This window comes from Rhyacophila brunnea, unplaced genomic scaffold (genome assembly GCF_057557595.1).
Source record: "Rhyacophila brunnea isolate RB1 unplaced genomic scaffold, BYU_Rbru_1.0 scaffold_16, whole genome shotgun sequence".
In the NCBI taxonomy this organism is placed as follows: Eukaryota; Metazoa; Arthropoda; class Insecta; order Trichoptera; family Rhyacophilidae; genus Rhyacophila; species Rhyacophila brunnea.
This window is the reverse complement of record NW_028232816.1, coordinates 3,077,865-3,097,179: the sequence shown is the minus strand read 5'-3', so window position 1 is coordinate 3,097,179 and position 19,315 is coordinate 3,077,865. Positions and strand designations below refer to the sequence as shown.

Here is a 19,315-nt window from a genome sequence, read left to right as displayed (position 1 = left end):
GTGCATAATGCTTTGATGACGCAAAATTTCATTTAAGTAGCTACCATTTTATCTGAACAACTATGCTGCCAACAAGATGGTGTTGTAAGGCTTAGGCCTGGAGCTGGATAGGCCCCACAAAGGTAGATAAACTATCCGCATAGCATGTAATTAATAATTATGTCTACGCCATATCCTAACGGCTAACCTAACCAAAGATATAGGATAACCGGAAGTTATACCGTAATAGCTTACCTGTAATGTACATGTATACCAGACTTACTTGGCTAAACATTTTAAACTAATACAATTTGTACAGTGGAGGAACTGCGTGGTGCAAGAACCAGCATTATGTGATAAAGTTTAACTAATAATTTTATTATAAACTATTTTTTTTATTCAACCGAATAATTCACAAGATTAACAAATGTAACATTCTTTTATTGAACAATGTCCAATGTGAAACAATTTAAATAATAATTATTTGAGTTGCTCACATATTCCAAAGATAGAGTTTTGAAATAATTGCAAAAAACCACCAGGCACTGTTTTTTTTTGTAATTAGAAGTAAGTTATTGAACTCCCTTGAATAATTAATGAATGAGTGAGTTGATTTACTTTTTTTTTTAAATATATATATATATATATATATACATATATTATAATATATAATACTCCTAAGGCTGCAGACACACGGCACACTATTGTTCCATTTTCCATTATCCATTGAAAAATGCGAGTTATGATACAAACAGTCAACTTTGTCAACGATTTTCACATGGTTTAAAGCGACTTTTGATAGCCAACTATTTTTCTGTATACATATTTTATGAATGCGTTTAGAATCACGTCTTGGTATCATCATCATCATCAGCCGGCGTCAATCCACTGCTGGATGAAGGCCTTCCCAAGCTTCTTCCAACTATTTCGGTCCTGTGTCATTCGCTGCCACGTATTTCCTCCGAACTTTACCAGTTCGTCAATCCAGCGGTTTTTAGGGCGACCCTGTGGCCGTTTCGTGCCCCTCGGGGACCACTGGATGACGGCATTTGTCCAGCGGCCGTCCTTTCGGCGAGCAATGTGCCCCGCCCATCTCCATTTCAGCTGTTTGGCAACGTCTATTACATCGCGTACTCCTGTCTGCTTCCTAACCCATTCGTGTCTCTTACGGTCCTTTCGCGTGATGCCCAACATACACCTCTCCATGCCTCGCTGTGCGACTCTTAGCCTTTGGACATCTCTCGTGTTGAGGGTCTACGTCTCGCAGCCATACGTGAGCACGGGTAGCACACGTTGGATGAACACCCTACGCTTAAGACATAATGGTAGGTCACTCTTGAAGATACTATTCAGACGTCCGAAAGCAATCCATCGCAGCTTTGTTCTTCGACCAATTTCATCGTGCATGCTTCCGTCTATGGGCACCTACTGTCCGAGATAGACGAAAGTGATATTATTTCACTCAAAAATGACAAAATTGCAAAATGTGAGTTATGACTCTAGGCGATTCATTTTTGTTCCGTACCAGTCTTTACTATCGATGATACATAGCTTATCGACTGACAAAAGTATTGAATATAAAGTCACTAACTTATATACGTATAACGCAGTGATTCCCATTCGGGGTTGCAAGGAGCCCTGCGGCTCCGTGAGATTATACTAGCAGAGCAGGATTTACCAAAGGACAAAAGGAGTTGTAGATCAGAAGCATCAGGGCTAGGGATTGCAATACCGGTATTTCAAAACCAGTATCCCAGTATTTATCAATACCGGTTTTAAAAATTCAAAATACCGAAATTTTCGGTAAGTATTAAGAAACTACACTCGTTTACTTTTTTGACGATGAATTTAATGTTATTTCTTCATTATTTTGTACTGTATTTCCTATTCAATTGAGTAAATAAGTTATGTGCTAATAAAATGCAAAATATCCAATGAATTCAACATAGGTGAAATAACAATAAAACACAATTAATTAAATATAGGTACCCATTTATAAAATTGTCTCGATAAATTAACATAGTGATACTATTTCGAAATAAAAAAACACCCGTGACAAATGTTCAATTATTCTATACTTAATAACATTATTGATGATTGTACAAGTGTTGAATTATTGAAGAAGCTTTTCCTTCAGTGCACTTATTTACACTTAAGGTGAGACATCCGTGAAACGGCAAATAATTTTCAACTATAGGCGCGACGAAATTTTGGACTCGCTGCCATTCGGAGAGAGAATGTCGAGCTGGGAACACATCGATTTGTTTCGTGATGGCGACGGGGGTATTAATTCTCAAATCGTGTAAAGTCGACTAAAAACGTTACCCATTTACTTTAAAAAGAAAACATGTGAATGAATATATTATTACTGTTACTAATAAAACAATAAACAGAACATTTAATGGACGCATTTTGGATTTATGTATATGACAAATTATATTTCGTTTGACATGCGTCATTTGCACCCGCGACCCGTAATCCGCGCATCGCCTAGCCACGATCTTTTTAGACCGTGCCTCAACTGAGGTATTTTGACGGCTTTAGTTGAAATTATCAATATATTCAAATTATTTGTAAAGATTGCCAATTCTGCAATATTGTGATTAATACATATTTTTAAATGTCACCATAATAAATGTTGGCAGGTAGGTTATTTTCTATAAAATTATGTTTGTAAAGAAATTGTAATAGCTATATTTACCGACAAGTACCTATTTATATGTTAACGAATACCGGTATTCAATAAGAAATACCGAAAAACCGGTAGTGATATTTTCATTTGGTATTGCAATCCCTAATCAGGGTGTCTATTCTTTACTTATCGACAGCTAAAGTGATAAATAAGATGGCTAACTAGGGTAGGTTTGTATCAAAGTATAAACACGTATTGCAACAATTACAAGTAGTTGATTGTAAAATTGTTGCAATAAGTGCTACGTTTTAACAGCACCTCTCTTACCGCTGTTAAAATATAGCACTTATTGCAATAATTTAAACCAACTTATTGTAATTATTACAATAAGTGCTAATACTTTAATATAAACCTACCCTAAGTTTGATAATATTTATCACTTTGTGAGTATAGCGGTCGACAATAAATTAGTAAAGAATATTTCAATTTTTCAATTTCAATTTCAATTTTAATTTATTTTACATATTGTGGACATTACAAATTATAAGTTTAAGACGTTCACAACATGACATTTAGAAACAAATAAATATTACTAAAAAAGTATTATGTAATATTGTAATTATGCAATATTAAGTTATTCTATAGACCCACCGGGCCCTCAAATTAGTAGGCCCCCCGGGACCAGGAAAATAATGTTAAATCACAAAAAACCTTGCAGCGAAGGAATACTATAATTTAGTAGATTGTGATTAAAATAACTCAATTCTAAGGAATAGGTATCTATTTAAAAAAAAATACATTTTAATACTAATGTTATTTTGGGTGAGGGTAATTAATATGTATTGGCGCAAGCCCCCTTAAGGCGTAAACCAGTGGTGCCAACCGTACTATAATTATAGTACAATACTATTTTGAACCCGTGAAAATTTTTTAAATAAGTACTTAATATATTTTTTCTGCAAATATGCCAAAAATACTATAATTTTGAAGGATTTAAGACGAAAAATGTTCCTGTACTAATAGTTGTTTCAGAAATACTATAATTATTACTACCCTTTTGTACTATAATCAACATAGAAAAAGATGGCAACACTGGCGTAAATGCATCTCTGTCTACAAGGGCATAAATATTATTGTCTTTATGATACGTAAAAAAATCTAACTCACTTTGATGTTCTTCTCTCCCGTACGTAATATTTTATATTTCGAGCACAGCATAAAAAAAATGTGACCTCACTGGAAATCGAAGCCAGAGCCCCCGGATAAAAGACCACCATCAGACTAGGTACACAGAGCCGCATATTATAGGTATATCGCATCATCCTATTGTAGGTATTATTGAATTAGAACGAATTCTGCTTGGTAAGAGAACAGCTTTATTATAAAAAAAAGAAACAAAAATTGAGAAATTGTATTTATTTATAATAATATATAAGCAAAACCTTCTAATTTTATAATGTATATACATAGGCATTGTAAAATATTTTGTGTCACGAAATCCTAATTAGTTTAGAAGTGTGTCGCTAGGTGCGCGACTTTGTTAGTCTCATCGAATGGCCAATCGAAATCATAATATTTCGAATGTAATATATTTTTTATATTATTGTATTATAATACCTAATTAATAACTAAAAATATATTTTTCGACAAAAAATATCCTGGATTTATCAGTTATTAGTTTTAAAAGAAAAATAATATTATCGGCGTGAAATTTTTAGTTTAAAAAAGTCATCGCTAGATGGCTATTTGGAAATATTTATTTGAATTCGCACACGAAACGCAGTGACAACACCATATAATCTAAAGCAACTGCATTTACAAGCATACTTACCTGGCGTAGGGGACACCGTGATCATAAAGGCGGTTCCCCCAGGGCGAGGCTTTTCCATTGCACTTCGGTTGGGCTGACCCTTGCGATTATCCCTAATGCGGATAACTCGGGCGCGTAATTTTTGGTAGTCGGGACTGCGTACGCGCTGTCCCGGATAAAAATAACTTTACTTCGCATCTCTTTCGGCATGGCTGGGTTGCTAAACTTGCTACATGACACAGTACTATTTGTACTATAATTTTGTAACCGTCTCAGTGTTGCATTGTCAGAGCCCATATTATTTCAAAAGTGGAATTGTCTGCGCCTCCAAAATTAAATTATAGTATTTCGGTAAAACATAATTATAATTATAGTACCTACACCTACGCGTTGAAAGACCAAACTTTTCTGCATTTATTTTTCAAAAAAAATGCGCGTAAAATAGATAACGTTAGACAAAAGTTTTATCGAGGGTATACTAACTGACAGAACCATTATTTTTTATTTTAGTTTTTGCTGTTTCAAATACCAAAATGTATACAATTTTACTCCCTACGTCCTGGTATAATGCACAAAGGCATAGGATCAGTGTTGCCAACCGTACTATAATTATAGTATTTGTACTATAATTTTGGTCCGCGTACTATGTACGATATAAAATAGGTATAGTACGCCCAGTGTTGCCATATTTTTCTAAGCTGATTATAGTACAAAGGCGTAAAAATTATAGTATTTCTGAAAAATATATAGTACAGGAACATTTTTCGTCTTGAATCCTTTGAAATAATAGTATTTTGATATATTTGGCGTAAAATTATAGTATTTTACATTTTTCGCGAAATCAAACTATAATTATAGTACGGTTGGCATCACTGAGTACGCCCAAAATACTATAATTTTGAAAATCGTACTATAATTTTATATAAAAGTACTATAATTCTGCATTTGCCATTTCGCAATCGAGTGGTCTTCGAAAATTTGGAAATCTGCGGCCCGCGGCGAAATATTTTTCCTAAAAAAACAAGCCGACCATGAAAATTTGGGAACCTGCGGCCCGCGACGAAATATTTTTCCTAATAAAAACGAGCCGACTATGAAAAATTGGGAAAATTTTCGTTTTCAACAGATGACAACGCGTACTATATGTTATCTCCAAATACTATAATTTTGGAGGCTCTGTACTATAATTCCACTTTCAAAATATGGCAGCACTGCATAGGATATAATGGTGAGAAAATAGAAACATTATGTTATTTTTTTATTCCGATAGAAAGCATGATAATGACCTAATGTGTTCTGCGTATACAAAATACAGGACTTGTAACATGTCATAATATTGTGTTTGCCATAACCTGGGGGAACGCTTTGAAAAAAAAATTAAAGTCCTTTTTGCGATTATCTCAGAACTTGAGTTAATGTTTTCTGTCAGTATACCCTCGATATTTAATGTGATTACCGTCTCGTTTGTTTTCGTCAAAAATTCAAATGTAAAGTGACAAAATTTCAAAAGATAGGTAGGTATTTTAGTTCTCCGGAGCAGCTTTAGGGCTATTTATTATCTATTGCCAACTTTTTTGTAAATTATAGTATTTTAGGCGTACTATACAGTGTTGCCATATTTTTCTATGCTGATTATAGTACAAAGGCGTAAAAATTATAGTATTTCTGAAACTGGTACTATATCTGTTTTATATCGTACATAGTACGCAGACGAAAATTGTAGTACAGTTTGCAACACTGATTCCGCGTTATATGTACGATATAAAACAGGTATAGTCAGTGATGCCAACTGTACTATACTTATAGTACAATACTGTAATTTTAATTCCCAGAAAAATGTAAAATACTATAATTTTACGCCAAATATACCAAAATAATATAATTTTAAAGGATTCAAGACGAAAAATGTTCCTGTACTATATATTCATCAGAAATACTGTAACTTTGACGCCTTTGTACTATAATCACTATAGAAAAAGATGGCAACACTGGGTATACGTATAGTACGCCCAAAATACAATAATTTTGAATATCGGAAAAAATATTTAAAAAGTACTTATTAAAATTTCGTTATTTTCGTTCGATAAATATTGGTGCAAAGTACCTACTATAATACCGCAATATAAGAAGATTTGGACAACTTGAAATAATTTGGAAACCTTGGCTGGTTAAAAATGAAATTTCTTTGATTAATTATTCTTCGGTAAGCATTTTTGGTCGGAAGAGGTAGGTACCCAAATAAAAAGAGTTCTCGGAGTTTCTCAAATTCTCCGTTTTTTTTTTTTTGAGAAACAAAAACCCTATACATTTTCAAAAGAATCTGATGACAACGCGTACTATATATTTCCCCAGATACTATAATTTTGGAGGCTCTGTACTATAATTCCACTTTGAAAAGATGGCAACACTGATGCCGTCAGTCAAGAAAAAACTTCCGTACATCTTAGTTATAAAAAATGACCCACTTTTGATTCTGAAAAACAATATTTATTTGAGGAGAAACGAGGAAGTCGAGGAATACTTAAAAACCTTCAAATTATTGTAGGTCCTATTTTATTCTAGCAATATTATTTAGTAATTTATACCCACCAATATTTCAATTTATTGTGTATTACTGCCATCTATTGTAATACACTGGAACTTTACAGCAAATTATTTATATTATATTTTGTATTCAATATGCTAAATTTTAACCGATTCTCGCAGATGGCGTATATTTCCCGAATCAAAATAAAATTTAAAAAACAAAATAGTCATAGGTAGATAATCAAAGAGATTGATAATGCTATTATAGTAGGTATTACATGCCAATTATTTCTTGCAAATATCCCGAAAGCAATTCATAATTATTATTATTATCATTTTTGTTATTAATATAAAATTTAAAATTTACTGGAACGTGTTTTTAAAATTCATACAAAAGCATCACTGCGCCATTTGGTCTCAATGATTGTCTACCATCTCTATTTTACGTTTCGTACAATTTACATGAGCAAGTAGGCAATAATTATTATTAAAAAAAATAATTAGGGCATGTTTTCACATCGATTCAAACACATTGGTAGGTAGGCATCTGTTTTATATGTAAATTATATGGATTTTATTCCTGACATTGGATTATATCCAGGGTTCGAAATGGACCGGAACGCACCGGAGCGCCGTTCCTGTTCACACAATCCCCAAAATTATCGCTCCGCCTCGTGTAAATATTAATTTGACCGTTTGCGCGAGACATGTCATATAATAAAAAAAATCTAACACAATCGTTTTTTTAAATACATAATATATGTATAGAATAAGATAAGTAACAGTGTTAATATTTTCGTAAAATTATCAAGCGCTCCAGTTAGTAAAATTTTCCATTTCGAGCGCTGATTATATCCCATGGACATGATGTATAACGCAGTGGTGAAGACTAAATACATACTAGGCGATTATTTAAAACCTAAATTCTTAAAAAATATATATTTTTTAGTTACATGTATTTATGGCGAATCCTGTACCTTCGAGGCACATAACAGAAAAATATATAAATTTGAGAAACTTATAGCTTAAAATGTATTAATTAATAAATAATAATATGTACCTACTTATCTGAAAAGGGTGAGAGGCACGCCAGCAGAGGACCTAGCGGAAAAATTCGAAGCTTGTAATTTGAGATTTATTTTGATAATTTACAATTTAAACTGTATTAATTAATTAATATGTATCTGAAAACATTAAAAAGATTTTAATTTTTTTTTAATTTAAAGATAAACTTACAATTGTAAAAAATGTAATAAAATTTGAATTCTTTGCAGGGTCACATCTTATTATGACATTATATTTTATGGTCTTATTTATTATTACAATTTAGTTTATAAAGTTTTAAATTTTTCGTCGTTTAGATTTTTGACTAATTCATCGTTTTAATATTTTTTATATTTATTTTAAAAAACATCGATTTTTATAAAAATATAAATGTGTATAACTTGAAATCCTTTTTTTATATCGAATCGAGCTTCAATATTGGGACCATGCTTAAAATAAAATTTGATATAAATAAAAAGGATTTCAAGTTATACACATTTATATTTTTATAAAAATATAAATGTGTATAAAATAAATATAAAAAATATTAAAACGATGAATTAGTCAAAAATCTAAACGACAAAAAATCTAAAACTTAATAAACTAAATTTTAATAATTAATATGGCCATAAAATATAATGTAATAATATGATGTGACCCTTCTAAGAATACAAATTTTATTACATTTTTTTACAATTGTAAGTTTATCTTTAAATTTAAAATAAAAATCTTTTTAATGTTTTCAGATACCTACATATTTATTAATTAATACAGTTGAAATTGTAAATTATCAAAAAAAATCTCAAATTGCAAGCTTCGTATTTTCCCGCTAGGTTCTCTGCTGGCATGTCTCTCCCCCTTTTAGTGAAACGGCAAATAGTTTTCAACAGTAGGTGGAACGAAATTTCGCAGTCGTCGCCAATCGGATACTGACAATAGAGGTGTGAGCACGTCAATTTGTTTTGTGAGTGCGTCGGAGGAATATATTCTTAAATCGTGGAAAGATGACTAAAAAACGTTCCGCATGTACTTGTAAAAGAAAACATGTCAATGAATATACTATTATTATTAGGAATATAATGATAAATATCATTAAAAGGACGCATGTTGAATTTTTATGACAAATTATATTTCGTTCGGCTCGCGTCATTTGCACAATCCGCGCATCGCCTAGTCAAGATCTTTTTAGACCATGCCACAGTTGAAGTATAGCTTTAATATTTTTTTATAATATATGAATAAAAAGGATTTCAAGTTTCAACTTCAATACGCATTTATATTTTTATACTTAATATAATTTCAATTCACCTGTTGAGTACCTACCTACATAGGTACATAACATAATCAGAAAATGCCAATCAAGAATATTAAGAAATTAATTTCTCGAAACTTCGAGAATTTTCATTTCTCGAAAAATCGAGAAATCGTCACTTAACCAAGCGGCCTATTTTTAATGGAATTTCTTAAGAAAATTTGATTTATCGGTGAAGAAAACTGATTCTGAACCGTTTTTTTTTTAAATTTTCTCAGTACAAAAAAAGTGGATTAGCCAAAAACATTAAAAAAGAGCTCACGACTTTCATTCTGAATAGAATTTCAGAAGAAGTAATTTTGTAATAATGTTGATATTTCGACAATTTAGAAAATTCTCGAGAAAACAAAATATATTCTTGATTTCGAGAGTTCTCGAATTCCGAGAAATGAAATAAGTCGAGAAATCACTAATTCTCTATTCATGAAAGGAAACTGAAATTCCCTAAACCAAAAAGCCGAATGTCGAAAACATTTCAGAAAATTAGTAGTTTTGTCACAGTTATACTGTACCTATCTCAGTTACAGCTGGTATAACAAAAAATATTCGTCAGCGAATTTTTTCGAAGTGTTAATAAATAATAAACAATAATTATATTTGAACAAGTGTGGTCAGTGACGTCCCGTGGGGGTAGGCAGATTGAGCGTTGCTTGGGACCGGCAGTTACGCGAAGGGCGGCAAATCGAGGAAAATTATTTTGGTGTATATAAATAGCTAAAAAAAATTTTAAGCGTTGTAGGTACATACTAGCATAGTAAAAATGCTGTGAAAATAATAAATCTGTGTATTGTTGAATGGTACAAACCAAATATGTCAGAAATATCCACCAAATAAGACCTCAGCTCTGGTGATTTGGGTAAATAGTGTCTAACTTATATTATATTTTTTAGTTGAATTTAATTTTGTATGTTTTAGTGGTACCTACTTATATTTTTTATTAATAATGTCTCCATACAACATATTTCTTAGATATTGGAGTCATGAAAGGATAACAAACTGTTCGGTTATAAGGAATAAAGCGGCAAACACATTTTGAAAATAGCCGATATGCTGGATTATTTGTTAGGTTAACCTAACCAAACCTAACCTAACCCAACCTAACCTAACCTAAACTAACCCAAACTAACAAATAATCCAGTATATCGGGTATTTTCAAAATTTGTTTTTCGCTGTATTCCTCATAACCGAACAGTACCAAAAATACTGTATAAAAATAGAGTGGCATTTTAGCGCTGCCTAGGGACGTCTCTGAGTGTGGTGTTGGCCGAACTGAGGGACGTCCATAGACCATAATGTAACAATACGCAGCCAAACAAACGTGGTGAAAAAAATAGAAACAAAACTTACTCTATATCAGCTGTCATAATAATTAATGTAGCCCTTTTAATGATTAAATCCGCTGTGGCAAAACACTTATACGTTTATATGTATGAAAGTAAAGTGATCCAATAAAATTAAAAGATTTTTACCGTTTACACGTGCATGGATTGAATGCTGGCAGTACGTGTAATCGCGGCCATAACAATAAAAATGTAAAGTGTATTAAACGTACATAGTATTGTGAATTATTATTCGTTGAATTAAAAAGTAGTTAATTAAAAATTATTAGCAAGTTCAAGTAAGTTACAACAAAACATCTTTGAGTGATCCGTGACATCGGTTAGTAATTAAATTAATACTTACCGACTTTGATTTAAAATACAAAAGCCGATCGCTAATAGTAGCTATATTTGAAAAGCACTTCAGAGTGTATTAAAACCCATTAGTTAAAATTTGTCGCAATTAAGTATGACGGCTTTAGCACAGTGGTATAATTATGTGCATGGGCGGAATACCCGAGGGATTCAGGTTCGATTCCTGCTGCGTGTCTTAATTTTTTCTATTGGTTATAATATATTTTCTCAGAAGTGTTTTCTTAATTATGTATGTTACTTTTACTTACTTACTTACTTCTTAAATCTTTACTTTTTTACTACTTTCTTAAATCTTGGGAATTACTTTCTTAAATCTTGGGAATAAAAAAATATAAGTAGAGTGTATTATTTAATATTGAGGGTAGTTGACATGCTTTGTTATACTTGAGTTGTATGGCCTGACCGTTTCAAAGTGACCCGCTTCGAAGCTTTGATCCATGGCGATGGCTTTTATATTTTTATTATTTATTAATCAGACAAAAAGTAACATGATATAACAGAACATGATAAAAAAGAGCATGAATAAACAGAAAATGAAGAAACAGAACGGTGACAAAACAGAACAGCCAGGGGAAAAATAAAACATTCATTTTTGTCGTATCTGATTATTAATTAAATATTTATAAAACTTAAGTTAAGAAACGAAATATATATTAATATTTAATAACTGGCTATTCAGCGTAAAACCTCAATTTGTCTGCTTGATTTTGATAATCATGCACTCCTCCACAGAATTACTAAACTCATTATTTCGTTGTACCTAGTCACCCAAGCATTTTGAACATCTTAGATTGATTAAAACGAAATATACCTAACTTGGTCCTATTTAATTTAGACTTTCCAGCGATTAGGAATGCACAAATTATATAATTGAAAACCTTTATTAATAATCTAAACATACAACATATTATTGTTATTATATATTACCGTATCGTAATTTCCATGTGCTTTTTCTCTCCCTGGCACTTTTCATTAGAGTAAACTCAATAAACTCAGTCAGAGCTCACTTTGAGCGTAGCAATCTAAGTCTTGGGCACTTTCTCCCAGGACACTCCCAGGCCAATTCCTAGATGCTTCACATCACCAATTGACGGGTCCCGTGATACTCTCGATTAAGACCGAGGGTGGTACGGGGCGGGTTTGGCGGAGGGAATTTAACTTCAATGTTATTATAATATATTCTCTTCTTCTCTCTTGTGAGGGTAATGTTTGACTTATAATGTAAATCTCATGTTGTGTACGTTTTGAATTTAGATTTGTTATGTCCACAATGTTTTGTATTCTTAAATAAATAAATAACATAATATAGAGAAATGACAATTTCAATATTAAATTTTATATTTTTCCTGAAAGGTCATAGTTCTATTTATCGCTTTTCTGTTTTGTCACTGTTCTGTTTTGTCACCGTTATGTTTATTCATGGAACTAACCTAACCTAACTAAGCAATACCTACTGTTTACTTCCCTAAATATTGTACCCTATGGATAAAGCTTACTTGTTTATTAAAATAATAAATTGTATATACCAAACTTCCATTTTTTTGTAAATTAACAAAACGTCAATTACAATCCAGGAGCCATATAATAAATAATGCGGCTCTGTCCCCTAGCGCCGGCTCTGTATGCTGATTATAGCGAGACATAAAAAAACGGTGACATGGAAGGAATTAAAAATATCGAGATTCAGTATTACTCAAATTACCTAAGTGAAAACACAACGAGTATTGTATAAAAATAAGTCTCGGTGCTACATTTCTTTTAAAAAAATCAATGAAACCGAAAAACTGATAACAATCATGTAAATAATTTCATTGCTAACAGGTGTCACTAATAATTAAAAGATTATTTAACATTCGCATATAAATGTTAAAATGCAGTGGTTATTACCTGAGCTCGTCATTGTTCGATAATTTTCTACGCGTGTCTAAACTGGCCGTTCTTGAATTCGCTGTTCAAACACACTGCAGTTATTAGCCGAACATAACGAATGTTTGGCCATTTCTCCTAGAGGGTCGCTGATATTTTTAAACTAAAAATGAAGACGTCTAAATCAAAAATATTCGTCGTATCAAATCCCGATGATGTTATGACGTCTGAAAAAGATCTCTCAAACGTGGGAGATTCGCAAGGCGCAATACTTGAAACTGAACAATTGAATTTAGGAGAAAAAATCCTAAGAGTGGTGAGGAATATAACAGTTGAGCCAGTTGTATTATGTTACACTCTTCCGTTAGTGTTGTCAAGTCTTGCAGTTCTGAATATGAACCTGGAAAAGGCTTGCAGAGTCAGTGAGGATTACGGAGATGAAGTCTGCACAAAACTCATCAATCAGGACGTAGGGAATTTAACAGCGGAAGAACTCCAAGTTCAAACGCTGGTTGCGAATATGATGGCGTGGAAAATTCCACTCCAGACGTTTATTCCAGGAATCATGCTTCTGTTTATAGGAGCCTGGAGTGATCGTAATGCAAAGCGGAGGAATCTGATGGTATTTCCATTGGTTGGAGAACTTGTATCGAGTATTGGTTTGATTTTGTGTACGTATTTCTTCCTGGAGTGGCCTCTGGAAGTGGCTGGAGTCTGGCAAGCTATTCCACCCGCATTATCAGGAGGATGGGCTACATTATACATGGCGACTTTTAGTTACATGGCAGAGATAACCAGCCTTAAAGAAAGAACATTTAGGATAGGTATTTTGAATGTTTTCGTGACTGTTGGTGCACCAATTGGAACAGCGCTTAGTGGAGTTTTAACCAGGGAATTAGGGTATTACGGAGTGTTTTCTATAGCAATCATGATGTATTCTTTTGGTATATTTTATGGACTTGTCCGTATCAAAGACAATAAAAAGGATTTAGACAAAAGTGATCGTGTTAATTTTTGCGTTGATCTTTTTAATCCAGTGTCAGTGAAAGATACCATTATGGTCGCCTTCAAACGGAGAAACGGAACTGGGAGATTGAGGGTGTTTTTGCTGCTTCTAATATTTGTCTTTCTCACTGGACCAATACATGGTAAAGTATTATATATATTTTAAGAGATTTAAATATAGGTATAATTTAAATTACTTAGTAATATGCACACACCATTGACGTCCTTAGATAAAGTGCCACCCTTAAGGCTATACCTCAGTTGAGGTATGATCTAAATAGATCGTGGCTAGGCGATGCGCGGATTGCGGGTCGCGGGTGCAAATGACGCATGCCGAACGAAATATAATATGTGTCCATTTAATGTTCTGTTTATTGTTCTATTAGTAACAATAATAATATATTCATTGACATGTTTTCTTTTTCAAGTAAATGGGTATCGTTTTTAGTCATCTTTACACGATTTAAGAATTAATACCCCCGTCGCCATCACGAAACAAATTGACGTATTGACACCTCGACGTTCGCTCTCCGAATGCCAGCGAGTCCAACCACATGCTCGTTGAAGGTCAAAATTGAGTTTTTATTGTATTTTCAAACCATGATCCTGGACACTCCTTAAACGTTGTAGATAATCTATTTATATAATTTTGAAGCCTTATTATCCTTTATAGTTATTTTAAACATTTGATGACTGCATAAAGTATTTTTATTACATAAAATAGTATTCTTTTAAACCTCTCGCTCTAATGTTTTAGAATATAGTCATATTTCGGTACATAACTGTGCAGTGGTGTTACGATTTTTTACATCTATTAATTTTTAAACGCTTAAATTTATAATTTATTACGAGATAATTTTTGTAAAATATTCACGATAAAAAATTATATTGATAATCTCTGTGATCCCAAATTTGACAAGAATTAGGCATTATATTATTCAAAAAATTGGCAAGATTAACACATTTGAAGATGATTCTAAAGATACTTATTATAAGCTATGTCTTTGACCATTCAAGTGTGATAAACATCTTATGAATAATGATTGCTTTATAATAATTATTGACCCAAGAATAAGGTAGTGTTTTTTTGAAATATGCCATTTCTTTTGTCATTCCCTAGTGGTTAAGCTACAACATACGGCCGTAGCCATAAATTAACAAACTATAATTAAAGTTTAACTTTTTTTTAAATAGCCGTTATACTTACTGGATTATTTGATAGGTTAGGTTAGGTTTTCATTATTGAATTCATGATTTTTTCCAAAATTAGCTATGTAAAATTGAATCTAATAAAATTGGAGACCGTATAGTATAGGGTCATCTCTTACCGATAATAAAGCTCATGACGAAATGTGCTACGGTGAAATGTTTTACGTACAATTTACATGTTACCCTTAAAACTACAAAGGGGGCTGACTGGGCTCTAGCCTGGAGACTAGGTGTGACAGGTCGACCAGTTATGTTAGATTAGATAAACACATACCATAAATTTACTCTAATAGTAAAAAAGTCGCTATTTGACGAGTAGAATCTTATTTTAAAATTATTTTTAGTTTGTTTCCTGACTTTTCCTTCCTTTTGTATATTATATGTTAGTATATTTTGTATTTGTATATTAGTATATTAATATATTAGTATTTATTAGTATTAATATATTAGTAATATTGCATATTGGTATATTAGTATATTTTTTCAAAAGAAATGGCGTATTTCAAAAAAATACTACCTTATTCTTAGTTTAAAATTATTATACAACAATCATTAATCGTCGGATGTTTATCACACTTGAATGGTCATAGACATAGCTTATAATCATTATGTTTAGAATTATCTTCAAATGTGTTAATCTTGCCCATTTTTTGAATAATAAAATGCCTAATTCTTGTCAAATTTGGGATCACAGAGATTATAAATATATTTTTTATCGTAAATATTGCACTATAATAATGTCAACATAAATTTTACTAACGGTTTTATAAATGCTTTTAAAAATTAATAAATGTAAAAAATCTTAACACCACTGCACATGGATGTACTGAAATATGACTATATTCTAAAACATTAGATCGACAGGTTGAAAAGAATACTATTTTATGTAATAAAAATACTTTATGCAGTCATCAAATGTTTTAAATAAATATAAAGGATAATAAGGCTTCAAAATTATATAAATAGATTACCTACAACGTTTAAGGAATGTCCAGGATCATGGTTTGGAAATACCATAAAAGCTCCATTTTGACCTACGCGGAGCACGTGGGCCGTTAAACGTGTTTATTCTTGAAGAGTGTTTGCCTGCAATTTTTCATACAATGCGATCTATCATTTATGCTTGAATTTAAACGTTTTCGTTTGCGTATCGATTGGTAAATATTATTGGGAAAAATAATATTAAAATTTGCATGACTGCCATTATTTATTAATTTTATATTTTTACATTTATTTGTAAGTATTTTTTTTTTAATTATTGTGGGTATTTTTTTCTCTTCAAAATAAAACATTCGCCGTGCCATAGGTTCGCCATCACTGGATAGACTATTTATAGATAATATACTTATCTACGTCGGATTGTAGATAGAATTATTAAGAAAATATGATACAATACGATATAACCAATGCTTAGAGTAGGTCGTAAACTTGATAATTATATACTCATAATCTTTATCATTGCTATCGTCTGCTTTACATAAACATTTTAAATTTTGAATATTTGCATAGATAATGGTATAAGCTCTAGGTCAGGAGTTGGAACCAGCGGCCTTGTCTGCCATCGATTGCGACCTTTTGAATGAATCCAAATTTTACAAAAAAAAAAACTTTTTGATCAAAATCAGTTTTTATTATTTGAGTAAGAGCGTTCGAGCGAAGCTCGGAGCAGGAGCACGGAGCACTGAAGCAATGGGATTTTACTCGGAGCACCGAAAATTTGTGGTGCTCCACTGCTCCGGATGTTTTTTTTATTATTACATTTTCGTCCTAAAATCCAATGAAAATAGTATATTTTGACACTTACAAACAAAACAAAATCTGTTAATACAAAACCTTCACTCTGTGGAGGCCCATATGATCCTATTAGGATCGTACATGGTCGAAAAAAAAATATTATTTATGGAAATAAATAATTGTATTAAACTAAATACGTAGTATGTACTAATTCAACTCAGTTTCTTTTTCTTTCAACCATGTCCGATCCTAATAGGATCATATTATATGAGCCTCCACAGAGTAGAGGTTTGTACTCGTATTAACAGATTTTGTTTTTTTACGAGAAATGGATGTCAGCCACTTGCTCAACCTATTAGGTCCATACCCTGACCGACACAAATTGAAAAACAATATGTGTACTTGCCAGACCCAGGATTCGAACCTGGGACCCACGGCGTTATAGTCCAACGCTTAAGCCGCGCGGCCACCTAGGGTGTAAGTCTCAGTATAATAATACACTAAACCGGTTTCGTCCACTTCAAATGGACCAGTTGACAATATCCAGCGCCATCTTAAGATACAAAGCCTGAGCAAATCTTTTTCTACAAGCATATTTTTTCTCAAACGAGTGGTCTCGTGATTCACCTATTAAAATCCGATCCCAGATTGCCTGACATATTGATTTGCAAAACTACATAATTATAAACCCTTTCTTGTTTCGAATTAAATTATAAAAAAATCGCAAATTAAATGTATTACAAATAAGTGTATTTTATAAAATATACATTCCTGTTATGCATCAGCTTTCAAAGTCAGTAGGTATGATATATAGCAGGGATGGCCAGTGCGTCGATCGTAAAGGTATTTTTGGTCGATCGCGGACATAACAATACTATTGTACTTAGGGAATCCAATCCCGAGCCAAAATTCTGATCCCGGGATTTCGGGATTACAATTTGACAATCCCGGGATCCCGGGACTGGTCCCGGGATTGGCATTTTTTTCCATTGTTAATATAAAAATTTTATATTTACACATAACATTGATAAAATCGGTCAAAAATAAATCTAGTATAATTTATACTAGTTAAGATATTTATTGTTAATATTGTATATCTACGTTCAATCTTGGAAATAAATAAGTTTAATGGAGTAAATATTATTATATATATAAATAATAATGTGAATTTAATATGAGATTGCTGTTTCTGATAGTAAAGACATAATGAATGGATTAGCGAGATTTAATATAGTAAACCAAATAATCATGGCGTACTTATGGCTTTTCCGCTTCATAAATCTAATTAGTCAGCCAAATATGAAACTGCCGTAAAACGTATGAGGTCATGGTGGAATTACTTTGTTAAAACTGCGAAGCATTGTTTTTTTCCAATCTTTCTCATTTTTAATAATTTATGTGAAAAAATAAAATGAATCGGCAACTTACACATGGGTATAAATCAAACTTGATTCAAACTCAGTTTATTTCTAATGTAGTTATTCTTTATTAAAAGTATTTTTTTCTGTTCGCTTTTATCTTATGTTCCATAAAAATTGATAAAAAAATCAATCCCGAAATCCCGGGATTAAGTTTATCAATCCCGGGATTCAAAGGTATCGAAAATAGCTCGGGATCCCGGGATTGGAATCCCTAATTGTACTATTATTTCTTGTTCAAACGAGTCAATACTAGCCATGTTCCAGCTCTTATAATCTACTAGTTACTAGTTCCTATCTCTTCTCTTACATATAATTATTAAGAAATACACTCATGCGAAGAACACAAGTAATGAGAACTTGCAAGAAATTCTACAGGAAAACATTAATAAAATAAATGTAAATTCCTATCCTTGCAATTTGACGAGTCGGTAGATTATTGCACAACTATGCGTTTTTATTCGATTGGTTTTTAAAGACATGTTTGCTTCAGAAGAATTATTAACAGTTTTACCAATGGAAGAACGATCCAAAAGAGAAGATAAATATTTAATGCATTTAAGTCGTATACCTATTAATCGTACTCGATTTCCTATTCATAAACTAGTATCGGTAACGACTAATGGAGCTCATGCTATGGTTGGGAATCATGTTGGGTTTATTACTTTATGTAAAAATGAGGAAACAGTACCCAATTTTATCAGTTATCATTGCAGTATACACCAGCAGGGGTCTGGCAGGGCTCTAGCCTGAGGGGAGCCCGGCGTAGCGGGTCGACCAGTTAAGTAAGAAAAACATAAGCCACAAATTTTCTCGAATAGTAAAAAAGTCACCTGCGGCGCTATTTTCCTCAAGGGTGTTTAAATTTTAAAATACATGGCTGTGCGACGCAATTTGATGTGATTTGATTATTGATGTAATTAAATGATAATTCATATTGTATTGAATTTATTTTAAGTATGTTTCCTGGCGAAGGATTGCATCTCTTGGCTACTACAAAATTTCTAATATTCGATATACAGGTAGGTAAATTGTGTAATTATGTCGAAATTACAATTAATGTGTACCTACTTAATTTTTTTAGAT

General features: G+C 32.2%; 1 protein-coding gene and 1 non-coding gene across 3 annotated transcripts in view; both read left to right on the top strand.

Annotated features, from left to right (window-relative positions):
• The first annotated feature begins 4,434 nt into the window (after positions 1–4,434).
• On the top strand, positions 4,435–4,596 carry LOC147074216 (U1 spliceosomal RNA). Its single transcript, XR_015070326.1, has one exon. It is a non-coding gene; the product is annotated as a U1 spliceosomal RNA (small nuclear RNA).
• An 8,092-nt stretch (positions 4,597–12,688) lies between these two features.
• The window catches only part of LOC147074215 (putative peptidoglycan muropeptide transporter SLC46), a 45,982-nt gene continuing 39,355 nt past the window's right edge, over positions 12,689–19,315 (top strand). For both annotated transcript variants that reach the window (XM_085943581.1, XM_085943580.1), the window contains exon 1: positions 12,689–14,011. In XM_085943581.1, coding sequence (XP_085799707.1) covers positions 13,033–14,011 — 979 coding nt within the window. In that variant the 5' untranslated portion in view covers positions 12,689–13,032. The remainder of the gene's footprint in view (positions 14,012–19,315) is intronic.